The 15,317-nt window shown below is 40.3% G+C and overlaps 1 protein-coding gene across 2 annotated transcripts in view; it reads left to right on the top strand.

Moving 5' to 3' along the window:
- The window catches only part of LOC5568761 (protein pinocchio), a 140,681-nt gene extending 135,220 nt beyond the window's left edge, over window positions 1–5,461 (top strand). For both annotated transcript variants that reach the window (XM_021845156.1, XM_001652497.2), the window contains 2 exons: window positions 3,696–3,981; window positions 4,524–5,461. In XM_021845156.1, coding sequence (XP_021700848.1) covers window positions 3,696–3,981; window positions 4,524–4,772 — 535 coding nt within the window. In that variant the 3' untranslated portion in view covers window positions 4,773–5,461. The remainder of the gene's footprint in view (window positions 1–3,695; window positions 3,982–4,523) is intronic.
- The last annotated feature ends 9,856 nt before the right edge of the window (window positions 5,462–15,317 follow it).

Genomic DNA, 15,317 nt, shown 5'->3' with positions numbered 1-15,317 from the left:
CTGACTCAAACTTCAATGCCAAGTCTTGAATTGGGTTGTTAAGCGATGAAAAAGTTACAGTTTTTGTTTGTAGCTTGACCGAAAGAGCACATTTTTCTAAGTATAATCGTTCTGGCACTAAACCGAATAGCGCCTCCCACTTTTAACTAGCGCTGCCTTTCCTGTTCGTTAAACATAATATTGGAAGTAGTGCACTGTATAGAGCATTTGATGTTCCCTACAGCGAACTGCTTCCGACACTAGGTTCCACGTACAGGAAAGGCAGTGCTAGTAAAAAAGCGGAAGGCGCTATTCTATTTAGTGCCAGAACGACTATACAATACAATTTTATTGCATCAATTATAAATTAAGATTTCAATTTGTACATTCAATGACATTTCAATTTACATAATGATAGATCGTCTTTTTGCAGAGGAATGATTCAAAACTGACTTCCATACTAACTTCAAACTTTTATTTATAGTTCCTGGGCACAGAAAATTTTGAATCTTTAAGTTCTGGCACATTTTTCAATCAGAATACGTAAAAAAACTCAATTCAAACAAGCCAATTGACATTTCGCTCGTACTGAATCATCTGTCAAATTATATTGGCGATTGTGAGAAATTTCACTGGAAATCGCACTAGAATAATAAAAAGTTATCACCCGATCCATCTTTATTTTGTAAAATTTTTTAATTAAAAATAAGTATTTCCTAGATATTTGTTCTAGAAATCACGAAAAAAATATCGTTCCAGACCCCCCGATAGATGTTTGAGTATTAATTAGTCGTTGTTCAAACTGAAAATTGTTCCAAAATAATTGCAAGAATAAAATATCTTTGAATGTGAATAAAAGTTCTACAAAGCTTTACAACTCATAAAGTTCATCCAACATCCTTGTTAGAAACCTCCAGGATATTCTTCAAGAATTTCTTTTGAAATTATTCCGAGAGTTTCTGCAGAATCCCGTTAAGAATATTCGTCGAAATCCATAAATTTTTCAAAAGAAATATTTTTTTGGGATTTATTTGAATTTCAACCACAAAAGTCTCCTGGAATTTAATCAGGAAATTCTTCAAAACTTCCTTTAAGAGTTATTACATGAATTCCTCCTGGGTAATTGATGCCTCAAAATGCTCCAGGAATCAGTTTCAGTTAATCAGTTAAAAGTGCCCTTTCAGAAGTTTCAGAGTACTAAAGTTTTTATAGGGAGCTTTGGCCGGAATATCTTCAGAAGAACCTCAACTTCAAAATTCTGATTTGTCTCTCATAAATAGATTCATGTAAGAACCTTTTTATGAACATGATTCAGAAACCTGGCAGATACTATTAAAGTTTTTGAAGGAGCTTGAAATTTTGAATATATAGCTTTTCAGGCCAAGACCTGGCTGAAATACAGTCAACTCTCCGTAACTCGATATTCAGTATCTCGCTATCGTATTATAGAACCATAGTAAAAATTTGTTTTTATAGTTTCTTGGATGATCCTTTAAAACGTAGTTACACTTCTCAGGTTGCACTGAATTTGTGATCGATATCTCCCTAACTCGATGGTCCCTTCAATATAGTTATATGAGTTATAGAGAATTGACTGTATTACATGAAATATTACAGAGATTCAAGTGACAATCTAATAATTTCGTTTGAAAGAGTAAAACTAGTTATACCAAAGATGAAATAATGACATAGTAGTCGGGTTCAGAATGGGTATAACTTCTAGTACTGCATTTCGACCCTTGGTACTACGAAAGGTACCCAAGTTTGACAGATCGCAGTTCACTTTTCACAGCATTTTAGATTTTGATCTGTTACCTCATGTGCCATAAAATTCTTGACAAATTCTAGAAAAATGGAAGTCTATACTTCGTTTTTAGTTATACGGTTATACTATCGGATTTCTTTGAAATCTCTTGAACACCAACGGATCTTTTAACGATACGAAAAAACAAGAAGATATCAAAGAAATTTCAAAGTAATCTGTGAAACTCTTACGTTACGAGCAAATACCCCGGATTCTCAAACACAAATCAGGTTATGTCACGCTGAAATTACATAACAAAGCAAAGCAAAGTATCATATTCCCAACCATTTATCGCAAGCTGTCTGTCACTCGCAAGTGTATTCTTAGCGCGCGATATTATCGCCCATTTCTCACGATCATTTCGTGCAATTTAAACGTTCCTAGAATTGCATGCACGACATCCCACACAGTTGACCGACACAACAAACTCGTGCCGCCGATGGCCAACACACGCTGCATCGGGGCTGTCCTGTCTGGTCAACTCTTGGGCGTTACTTGAGGACTCAACCGTTTTGAACCGGTCCTTCTACGAAATGAGCTCGTGTACAACAGTATTCCACCGTTAATCCGACAAACCTGTAGCAAATTTCATAACGGACCAATATTAGCATTTGTCATAGGCTCCTTATCAGATTTCCGAGTGTCGGATTAACAAGGAAATACTTGCACCCGTTTCCCTGTCCGGTGGTGCAGAAATGTACATGTGTCGGAATGCGACTCCCGCCTTCTCGCGGTTTCATTCTTACTCGAACGCAGAAGCGTTACAAATTCTTGACGCTGAAGTCTCAAATGAACACAAAGGCAGTTTGACCATCAGCGCGGTTATTCTGATCCAACAATGGGAAGCACGTGTCCTCCCTTGACGCTTGCTCTCCCTCACTTCCTTATTGAATTGATCTGTCATAATTAGCGCCCTTCGCTTATGCCTGTGGTTTACTGAACTTGACATTGACTGAAACGATTAATCGCGTTGCCCTACTGGGGTTCTAGTTCCGAATAGGCGAACGCACCATAATCCCGTATGATTCGCGTAACTTTTGCCACCACAGTCGATAAAGAAGACCAAGGGTGGCCCTTTCAACCGGGCAAGATCAAAAATGAAATAAAGGCCTGGTTGAATCAAGGGACCGAATGTCGTACTAGAAGTGGTACCCATTCTGACCCCGACTGCTATGTCTTTATTTCGTCATTGAGAAAATCATCTCACTAATCGACATTTCTCGCGAAACATTACTAAAGGACCTATCTAACATTGAGAGGCTCTCTTTGTTTACTTTCTCTTTCATTAATAACTGAGTCACATTAACCTCTTCTGTTGCGTTTTTTGTATGAAACGCTAGTCAAGGGAATTGACTTTCGATCTATAGTGAAAAACTTCCCAAAATCATTAGTATTCCACTGTTATAATCGAAAGAGAACGAGAGAGGAGAGAATCTCTCATTTGTACATAGGTCCTTAAGTAATGTTCCGCGAGATTTCATAGCCACCCGAGAACTTCCCGCGCAATCCATCCAAGTTACCCACGCGTCAATGAGCGGCGTCGCCTACTTCCTCGCCTAACAATCCACTTGCTCGCATCATCCGCAGCGCATTCAACAGCTGGTCGGTTGCTTGTGTGCTATTTTTTCCACCCGCTCGTCGCCGGATTATCGGAAACGTCGAAGCGGCGCATGATAAAAATAACAAATCACCAGTTGATTGCTGTTCCTCTCGGCCCTATACATTCTTCCTCTCCTGTCGTCGGTCAGACGCACTCTTCCTTAATCAATGACGACTATGCAAATCGCTGGGATTTTTCGTTGCATTTGGCAAACTCAACCGGAACCGGACTCGAGAGTTTCCTGTAATTTCCGAAATTCTATATTGCTACCATCTGACTGTACTAATGGTTTTCCCTTTCCATCTTTTCCAGTCGCACCAGTCTGAGTCTATCATCCTCCCTTTCGGACCTAGTTGGAAGCCCTTCGCTTCCCAGCTCGGCAGCGGTGGCCGCGGCCTCCTTCGAAGTCTGCTCCGAAGCCGTGCTCACCATCGAAGACCTGCGGGCCCAGCTCGGCTCGTGCTTCACCTGCGGAGTGCTGTGGGCCGACCAGCAAGTGTCCCTCGATTGCTCCGAGTGCGGCGGCTACAGCCTGGAGCGACCCTGCATGATCTGCGACGGTCTGTGCGGTCAGCTATGGAAACGCGATTTCACCATGGTGAGTATTTGGGACGGTTGATGCACGCTAATAAATAGCTACTCGCCGCTTTCGTTACCTTTGCACATGAAAGCAGTGGAAACCTTTATTCATTCACTCATTTCACTAGAATGTGGAATAGATGGCATTACTTTTTGGTAAAAATGAGCGAAAAAGTAAACAATTCCATGATCTAAATGAAAAATTCACTTGGGGCGATGAGTAGCAATTTGTTAGAGTGTGTAAATGTGTTGAAAGCTGTATGGATTGCATTTCGACTAAAAATCAGAAAATGGCATTGGAAACGAACTTATTTTGCTCTTGATAACACCGTGAGTAGATTCAAAGACAGCGGTTGTACTCATAGTTGTTTGTATTTGCTTGAGTATAAACCCTATTCATTGAAAAATCTTTGTAGAGCATCAAGAGCTTCGATTTCCAAGCAATGATAATCCTATTGCTGAGAACCAACCTATGCTGCAATTCACAAAATCGTCGACCCACATTTCTTCACCAATTTCATCAAGACACTAATCACCCAATCCCATCTTTCTCTTCCCTAGAGCCACGCCTGCGGTAAGGCTCGTTGGCAAGGCGTCTGCACCAAGTTCCCCCCGGCGACCCAGATGATCCAGCTGCAATCGGCACCCCTGAGCAGTTGTGCCAGCTTCAGTAGTCACCACCAGCTAATGCAGACGGCTGCTTCGGCGGCGGCAGCCCCAACCGGTTGCCACCAGAACGCCAGCCAGCAGTTCCTGCAGCAGGAGCTGTGCGCGCGGTTGGAGAAACTTTCCGCGACGGCCCACAATTGAGAACGTCTGCCCCAAGGCACGACGGCCGTCGTGTGGAAGTCTTCCTCTTAAGTCGCGCAACACTAGTGTTAGGAGTTTGATTGTCGTTTTCTTTGTAAATGTACATTGAATGATTTCCAACTTAGCTACTACAGGTATACTCTAGGGCTTAATCCGGTAACAAATGCCGTTGTGTTTCGGTTAACGGTTACATTTACATTTCGGTTCTAGCAGTTGAATAAGTTCCTATTACGTCGAGTCACAAAATTTAGAACCGATTCAATCCTCACAATAAGCAAATTAACAAAAAACGAACAAAAACTGTTCTTGTGTTGCATTTACAGACTGGGCTATTATCAAAGAATTAGAAATTTACATTTTCATCAAACCTAAAAAAATGGTACATTACGGTCCTTAAGCAAAACAAACACAGATCTGATGATGAAGATGAGGTTGAGGTTCAACGATACCAATAGTTTCGTCGATCAGTACATCAATCTGCATACGTGAGCAAAAAAAGTCTCTATATTTATTACCCCATATTAAAATGATTTCCTAGAAAAGAAAATCAGAACAATAAAACCCAAAATAAGAGTTACTTTATTTGATATGTAGTAGTCATGTGTCTTTTTGAGCTAGAAATTGTATGTTTTTCTGTGAAAAACATTTACCGTGTAGCTGTTAGTGGATAACTAAATTTACGATTAACATTACTGAACGATGAAGGACAGATTTTGGCATTAGAAAGTAAGGCATTTTTTTCGTATTATATTAAATCATAGCGGTCTTACAATTTGTTTGCTATACTTTAAATTTATACTTTGAATAAGTATGTAAATTTGCATTATTTAATAAAAGAATAAAAAAAGCAAATGAAATTGACTGTTTGAGCTAATAATATCCGAAAATGTATCTTTCCGTTAAAGAAAAACTGAAATAGACCATTTCCGTCAGATCTAACCCCCAGTTTTTGTATTTTTCTTCGAAAGACAATCATTTTTAATGAAAATTAACGCTTTCAGATTTTGTTTATATGCACTCCTGATTTTCTTACAAATTTTTGAAAACATGGATACTCACCACATTTTGAAAACTAATGCGAGATGCGGCACAGTTTGTTCAACCCTATGGGTATCAGCGTGGTGATTTTGCAACAGTTTTTCGATTCCACTCCTGCATTGGGATGCTTGTTTACATTTGGAAACGTCAAATCAGGTGCGTGCTCAAACTGACCGTGATCCCGGTCAGGGCGCCCCAAACAGGAGCGCCAACGATACCAAGGTATTTAGAAGGGAGGTAGTTCGATGTGTCAAATAGAGCATACCGCCATATTGGAGAAAAAGATGACAGCTAGCTGGTTCGTTATGCTCAAGTAGGTCAGCAAGCCATGAAACTAAAATATACTTCCCCTCAATTCATTTTGTTTTCGAAAACGTCAGTTGTGTTTTCAGTTGTTTGAAATTTTCTGGAACACTTCCATAGTACACACTCAGCATCATGCCAATCTCGAATTACAAAATAACTGCGATTGACAGTGGATTTTCACCACGCAGGAGTTGTACGGGAAAAGACAGAGCTTAACAAAACACAAGAGCTTATTCACAGATCTCATAACGCTGAAGGGAATGGGTGGGTGTCCTCAAGTTGTTACGGCTCATACAAAAACAGTGAAAATATCATACAAGAAAACACCCACCCACCCCCGGGGTGTTAAAAATGTCCATGTTCAGAATTCTGAAATATGCGAACACAAAGACAATCGAGTATGAATAAACAACCGGAATGCATCAAAATATCAAACAATTGCATTTTATTGAGCTTTTTATATATTACAGGTCAAAGCCTTTTAATTGAACCACATTTATGAAAAATAAAAACCTATTTAAGATCAGGAAAGCTTTCATTTAATTTTATAGTCAAACGGCATCCACGAATAACCGGCACCCGTTTAGAGAGAGAACTATCGCATTCGACAGCTTAATCGGTGTTACATTGCCATCTACCTGTCACGATTAATTTTGTTTGCTAAAAATAAAAATAATGGTTAGTAAATGGTATCGTCAATAATTTCATAACTCTCCTCATCCCTTGATCAGCCGATGAAACGCCATAACGTGAAATTTCGGTGAGCATTCTCTTACTATCGTTGACCATCGCCATATACCTACGGGTTACAGCCTCCATTTAACACTTCTGCGGTTATCCTGGCCGGTCTCCTGCAAGAAAGCAACTCTATACTGGGTATTTTGCTCCGTAGAGTTCATTATTAATCTGAAAACAGTAAAATTAGAATAATATTCCAGATAATACCTTATATCAAAGAACTTACTTGAATATGCTTTGAGATTTTTTCTCATTACCAAAGCCTTAATATCAATAAGAAAAAATCCTATGGAAACGATAGCAACCACAGGCAACCTTTAGAGGGAAAAATCACATCAACGAACTCGCCAGCTGGCCGACCGGCCTGATGTAATTTTCTACTCCCCACCAAGATTATTAAAATGACAGGTTTACCGATCTTAGCAGTCAGTGGGTGCGCGGTGTGGTTAGCTGCGGGGAAGGCGGAAGTGACAGCTGGCGAGTTGGCTAGATGGCGGGTTTGTGTACTCAACCGTTTCTATGGGGTTGTTAGGGGATGTTTATTCCAACAAACATAAACACAGTGAAGTGAAAATTTTCTCCAGCATTTTGTCGCGGATCAAATTTTCGTCTTTAATGTAGTGTTCCGGTGTTTTGTGTCGAAGAAAAGCAGATTATTTGAAAAATTGGTTTACAATTGCATGTGATGCATGTAAATGTGGAAATTTCGAATAGTGCAGTGGGTGAGAGCCACCCACCACCGATGGTCTACCGATGAAAGAGAGGATGCGCCACGGTGTCGCCGTCTGACGATGACGGTTGTATTCTTGCAAATAACTTTATCTCGTAAGTTAAGTCATTCTACTATCAGTGCATTACACAGTGAAGTAAATTCAGATACTTTGCCGCGTATACCACACAGATGTGGGTGTAAAAGAAATATTCTATACCTACTTTGTCACGCCATGCATCTTATATCCAAACAACCAAAACAAACTCCCCAGCTGTCACTTGGCATTTCAAAATGGCGGAATGGGAAATCTGACACATTGGGCTACCTCCCTTCTATATACCTTGCTCCCCACTGTTTACCACTCCCGCATCCACTGACTGCTTAGATTGCTGTACCTTTCTTCAATATACCTTGAACGAAACTAACCTGAAATTACTCAAACAAACGTTTATGAACCAGGTTAGAACTTGCGCAACTCGTTCTGAATCACAGTTTCAACCCCAACCCGATTCAGATCTTCCTTTAGAAAATATATTTTCCTCCACAAGCAGCAACAGCCGCGCAAGGAAATTTCAGGGGGGGTATACGCAACGAGGTGCGCCTACCGTTCATGTTTTGTGGGTGTATTCGTTTGGCTCACAACTCTGCTAGACATCTCGCTGTTTGAGTGTTGAAATGCATCAGCATTTGCTGCCTGGCATGGCCCGCGTTCCGACCTGTGCTGTTTGGACCGACCCGCGTGAGAGATGATGCTGTTTGGGTCGGCCCGCCGGAGAGATGATTGTTAGGAGAGCTTTGTTTGTAGTTGACAGCCGTACACCCACCCTGGGAAATTTTGAGCGGCTGTTGCGGCGGAAATCTTCCGGCTTATTCAATCCTCGTCAGGACAAAACAGAGAGATCAGGCATCTGTCGTCGACTACAATCATTGCGTTACAGAACCGTGTAGTATTCGCCGGGTGCGGTCATAACCGGCCGAAGCGGTGAAGGTGGTTTCCGCGGTGATTACGGAGACTTCAGAAACCGTGGAGGAAGAAATGAGCGAAACCAGCGGAGCCCATTATGATAAATGAAAACATAAACAAAAATCATCTGGTCATGCCAGCTGATCTGAAATTCACCACAACAAGGGTGGCAAAACCATAGGGGAAAAAGGGGTCTGCATTTTTTCGAGGTGAAACAAATTTTAGGGGACCGAGGGGTGAACTAACGTGCCGCAAGTTTTTCATTGTTTTCTACTAGCTAAAGGCTCCAAAATATATCGTTCCTTAGGAAAGTTTGTTTAGAAAATTGACAGAAATCATATAAGCCAATAAACATTTTTCACGGAAATGGTCTATTGGCCACTTCAAAAATCAGAGAACTCAATGTTGCGGGTGCGCTGGCTAAGCTACCCAAGTAACCACTAGCCCGTTAAATCGCCTTTTTGGCTTTATAGGTATATTATACAGCTGTATTATAGCACTATATTGGCACGGAGGGCGAAAAGTGCTATTTGGTTACTTGGGTAGAGCTACAACTGTGCGACGAAGCCGTCGAAACCGCGTAGTAACGTTGACGTATATCCTAACGCAATGGAAGATGACAGCCTTCGACAAGGACCTTTTTGTCAAAGCTCTTGTTTAAGAAAACGATAAATCAGAGCTGGATGAGGCAGACAAGAACGATGATCTGGGCATGCTGAGAAATGACGTCCCCTCATTACACTGGGCAAGTTTAACTGCTCACCAGGTTCTACCAGGAGTTTGTGCATTTTGAAGGATTCCTCTGTGAATTCTTTATGGAACTCATCGCAGAATTGCTTCAATTTTTCCTGGAATACTTGCATTTTTTATTCGGATCTTCTTCAATGATTGTTTTTGATGTTTCTTCATTCATGCTTTTGAAAACGTTCCAAAAATTGTTACTGGAATTTGTCCATGTATTTCACAAAAATATCTAAGATTTTTTTTTGTTTAGGAATATCTTTTTAAATTTCTGCACGCAATTAACCAAAAATGCAAGCATTTAACTCCTAGATCTCCTCCAACAATACGTGCCTCTTGTAAAAAAAATAATAAAATAATAATAAAATCTTAGATTTGTTTTACCAAATTAGGATGATAGTGTTGTCTAATAACACAGAACACCTAGATATAAATGTAATGTTTGGAATGATACTAATAAAAAAATACGTGCCTCTAGTGATACATATAGAAATCACTAACAGTGATACTCAAAAGGATCTCTTCAGTGATTCTGCCAAAAGTTTTCTATTTTTTTTCTCAAAAGATTCTTTCAAGTATAACTTGAATAAAGGATGCTTTAATTTCTTCAAAGAATTTATGTGGAAATAAGACACCTCTTGGAATCTACAGAAAATTAAACAAAATCATGGAGTGTTTTTAAGGATTCTAACAAATATTTCTTCAGCCGATTTCTACAGATAAAATGTTCAAGTATTCGTTCACAGATTACTTACTTTACTTTTGCTGTCTCTACGACCTTCAAGACATGACCTGCGCCACAATGTTACGCCAATTAACTCGGTCCATGGCTGCTAACCTCCAGTTTCTCGATCACCCCACACTTCCAAAATCCTGCTCCACTTGGTCAAACCACCTAGCTCATTGCGCTCCCCTTCGTCTTGTACCGGCCGGATTTGAGGTGAACACCATTTTTGCGGGATTGTCCGGCATTCTCACAACGTGTCCCGCCCATCGTACCCTTCCAGCTTTGGCGACCTTCTGGATACTGGGTTCACCGTAGAGTTGCGCAAGCTCGTGGTTCATCCTTCTCCTCCATACGCCGTTCTCACATACTCCGCCGAAGATCATCCTAAGCACATGTCGTTCAAAAACTCCTAGCGCTTGCACTGCCGTTATACGCATAATTGTCCCATGTTACTTTTTGTGCATTTTGAGTTTTTGGCATCAAACAGTTTATTTTTACGTATAGTTTTAGAAAACACTTACCAAAAATTAACTTTGTTCGGAAACTCAATGAAAAACAAGCCAAGTCAATTTGTCCCATTGTTGAATTTCCACGCATAACTGTCCCACTACTGTATTTCTACGCATAACTGTCACACTATACAATTCGCTGCGCTGAACTCGATCAAAATATTCAGTAGGCAGTTTTGAATTAGATGGTGTTTGAGAAAATCGTTTTGAACATCTTCTTACGTTGGCTTTACATCCCATGTGGAACAAAACCCGTTTTATGTGCTTGTATTATCGGGATGCATTCATCATTCATGCGAGCTTGACGTCAAATTTGATTGAAATTTTCAATATCAAAATATTATTTCCCATTCGTTTTTCAATGAATTTCAGTGTTGATCACAAAATTCTTCTAGTTTTTGGAACCGCGGTCATCGATTAGAAATTTACCGTAATTTTGGATACATCACGGGAAGCACTGAAATAATCCCACTTGAAGAATCAGTAATCACTTTAATTTCGAGTCCATGGCTTGCGACAAATCAACTTCATGATTTAGCAAACCAAGTCTAAATAAAAATAGTTCGACCGTTATTGGATGACTTGGCCACATGCTGGGTTGTTCCGGATACCGGTTCACTGGTGGAAGTGGCCATCATATTGGTGAATCTGAAACCTGGCTTGCGACATATCAATTCATGCATTTGCAAATCAAGTCTAAAGGTGGTTCAAATGTATTTGAATGACTTGACCACATGTCGGATTGTTCCGAATTCCCAGTTCCCTGGGGGAATAACCACTAAACTGTCGGTTCTGAAACCTAGCTGACAACATTAAACTTCATAAATTCCCAAATCAAGGCTAAAGAAGTGTAATTCAAACGTTCTTGGATGACTTGATAACATGCCAGTTCTCCAGAAGAAGTGGTCATTATATTGGCGGTTCTGAGACTTGCGACATATCAAACATGATGAATTTGCAAATCAAGTAAAAAGAAGAATAGTTCAAGAGGTTTTGGATGACCTTGCCACATACTAGGTTATTCCGGATAACTGAATCTTCGGTGAAAGTGGCAAATATGTTGGCGGTTCTAAAACTTAGTTTGCGATGTATCAAATATCATGATTTTGCAAACCAAGTCCAAAGATATGTCAAATCGTGTAAAGATTTGTATCGTGAATTTTGAGTTAAATTTTTATTCCAAAGAATAACCTTGAATTCGCAGATGAGTTTCTGTCAAGCCTGCAGCTGGAAGAGTCGATATATGAATTTATTACATCTCATAAACTCTTTAACTTACTCATCCACTCTTTCTTTCACTAACTCATACATTTTCTCATTATCACACATGCAGAAACCTTTGCTTCCCATCCCATACTATAAAATCGTATTTCTACACTTCCCCACACGAGGCTCCGTTTGGCACATGTCACTTGAGCCTTCATAAAGGGCCTAAATGTGTTAAAATCTTTAAATGCGTTTTTCTCGAATGCATATTTTAGAACATGGGACAATTATGCGTATAACGGCAGTGCAGGTCCTCTTCGAGCATTGTCCACGTCTCATGCCCGTAGAGGATTACCGGTCTTATCAGCGTCTTGTACTGTACATGGTACACTTAGTACGGAAGTGAAGTTTACCAGACCACAAGGTCTTGTGGAGTCCGTAGTAAGCACGACTTCCGGCAATGATACGTCTTCGAATTTCTCTGCTGCAGTTGTTATCCGACGTTATCAATGATCCGAGGTAGATAAATTCGTCCACCACCTCGAACTCATCCCCGTCGATCGTCACGCGTCTGCGACGTATTTACCTTCAATCCAACCCGATCTGCTTCACGTTTCAGCTTGGTATACTGTTCAGCAACCACCTGGAACGTTCTTCCGAGAATGTCCACGTCGTCAGCGAAACAAATGAACTGGCTGGATTTATTGAAGATCGTGCCCCGCATGTTGAAGCCCGCCCGTTTCATAACACCTTCTAGCGCAATATTGAACAGGAGGCAGGAAAGACCATCGCCTTGTCGAAGTCCTTTGCGTGTTTCAAACGGGTCCGATAATGTACCCGATATCTTCACACAGCACTGTACACTATCCATCGTTGCTTTGATCAGTCTAGTCAGTTTCCCGGGAAAACCATTCTCGTCCATAATCTTCCATAGCTCTTCGCGGTCGATGGTATCATAGGCCGCTTTGAAATCCATGAATAGGTGGTGCGTAGGGACTTGATATTCGCGACACTTTTGGAGGATCTGCCGCAACATAAAGATTTGGTCTGTCGTCGATCGCCCATCCACAAAACCGGCTTGATAACTTCCCACAAATCTGCTTGCCAGTGGCGAAAGACGGCGGAAGATGATCTGGGAAAGCACTTTAAAGGCTGCGTTAAGAATGGTGATCACTCGATAGTTCTCACATTCGAACTTGTCGCTTTTTTTTGTATTTTGGGTATATTATTCCCTCCTTTCACTCCTCCGGTAGCTGTTCTGTATCCCGGATCCTGGCTATCAATCGGTGCAGACAAGTTGCCAACCTGTCCGGGTCCATTTTAATAAGTTCCGCTCCAATACCATCCTTTCCAGTTGCTTTGTTGTTCTTGGGCTGTTTGATAGCATCCTTAACTTCACCTATTGTGGGAGTTGGCACGTCTCCTTCGTCCGCCGTACTGATGAAGCCATTCCTCCTGCTATCTTGATCTTCCTCCTCAGCGCCGTTTTGGTGTTCATCGTAATGCTGCTTCCACCTTTCAACCACCTCACGTTCGTCCGTCAAGATAACTCCATCCTTATCCCGGCACATTTCGGCTCGCGGCACAAAGCCTTTGCGAGATGCATTGAGTTTCTTGTAGAATTTACGCCTGTCTTGAGAACGATACAGCTACTCCATCTCTTCGCGCTCCAACTCTTCCAGGCGGCGCTTTTGATCCCGGAATAGATGGGTTTGCTGTCTTCGCTTCTGTTTGTATCGTTCCACGTTTTGACGGGTGCCTTGCTGCAGAATCATCGCCCGCGCTGCATTCTTCTCGTCCAAAACCGTCTGACACTCCTCGTCTAACCAACCGTTCCGTCGATTTCCTTCCACGAACCCAACGGCACCTTCCGCTGCGTTGTTAATGGCTGCTTTGAGACCACTCCAGCAGCCCTCAAGAGGGACTTCGTTCACAGATATCTCCTCGAATTCTATCTAGGATTCGACTTCGGCCCTCACCATGTATTGATCTAACTCTAGTGATTTTTTCGTAAATGGTCTTAAATTCCGCTGGTTATTTCTTCAGAGATTCTTTCAAGATACTACCCGAATTTTTAAGGGTATTACTTTAAATAATAGTAAGAGTTCTTTTAAGAATTCCATTAGATCTATTTTTAAGAATCCTGAAGAATTTTCTTCAAAGATCCGTTTTACCTAACAAATACATGAGAAAATATCAGCACCTGCATGATTGACTTTAGATTTGGAGGGGTCCTCTCACAAATTGTCTGAAAGCAATAATAAGCACTTCAAAGTCATGCTTATTTTAGCAAAATGTGGACAAAGAAGGTTTGAAAATACACCTTGCCGTAGAAAGTTAAAAGTGTCAAGATCCTGTAAAATTACCCAAAGATGAACATTAAAACTACATATTGATTTTTTTTTAATTCTGAAAAACTTCCTCTAGATATTTATATTTTAAATTCTCTAAGTAGGTCTCTAAGATATTTCTTAAGGATTCCCGTCAAAGATTCTTTCTGGATTTATTTTAATTCCAGATTACCGTAAATCCGGGTCAAATTGATCAGTAGGGTGAAATTGATCACCGTGTCACACGATTTTTTTTTCTTCCTAATGGAGCACAAATATCGATGTGACCTGCAATGACTGAACGTTATTTGTCGTAACTATTGTCGAATTGTGTGTTGCTAAACTTTTTGCGTTAAAGAATGTTTATTTCTATGAAAATAATGTAAAATTTAAAAATCATGTACGGTGCAGTATTGACAATCATCCATAAACTTCTAGTTCAAAACAAGGATTGGATCATGGTACAAACCTGAAAGTTTTTGAGTGTGCTGAAGATATATTCCCAAACCAGATTTCATCACCTAAATTCGTATCAACTTGCTTATTTGTTTGAAATATTTGATTTTCTGTTGGATATCAGAAAATTCCTTAGGAAATTGCATACATTTAGGCGTTTTCCGCGTAATTTTCAAAATTAATTATCAATTATTTCTATAAATATTGAATTGTTAAGAATTTAACAAGCATATTCGGACTCAGGAAGCTCAAATTTGTTATAAAGAGTTGTTTTGAAAACTAACAATAGTCGCATTGACAAGTGATCAATTTCACCCCGAAATGAGATCCTCCGATTTTTTATTTTGGAGTTATTTTTTAGCACTAAAACGACATTCGTTAGAAAATTTTGGAACGTGGATCAATTAGACACACCTTCGTACTTGTTTTCTTGCATCCAATTATATGGCATTGTCAACATTACAAAAAACAGACAATAAGAGCCGTGAAAAATGATCAATTTCACCCGAAATTACGGTACTTCCATTTCAACCGAAATGCTAATTTTATTGAAAACTTGATAATTCCCGGGATTTTCCGGGACAAGCATAGATTTTTGTCCCGAATCCCAGGACGAGCAAAATGGCCGGGAAATGGACACTCTAGTCAGGATCCTTAGATCTGCAAAACAAAAGTTTCATACTCACTAGCGTTGCCTAGTTGCAAAATTCCGAATTTCTTGGCTTAAATAATGATAGCCCTTGAGCTACTGAACAGTTTTGCGGAAGATATCATCTTTCTAAGTGGTCAGACACCTGGGATATTCGCAAAACCAAGGG

Source organism: Aedes aegypti, chromosome 2, assembly GCF_002204515.2.
Source record: "Aedes aegypti strain LVP_AGWG chromosome 2, AaegL5.0 Primary Assembly, whole genome shotgun sequence".
NCBI classification, from domain to species: domain Eukaryota; kingdom Metazoa; phylum Arthropoda; class Insecta; order Diptera; family Culicidae; genus Aedes; species Aedes aegypti.
This window is presented reverse-complemented; position numbering and strand designations above follow the sequence as displayed.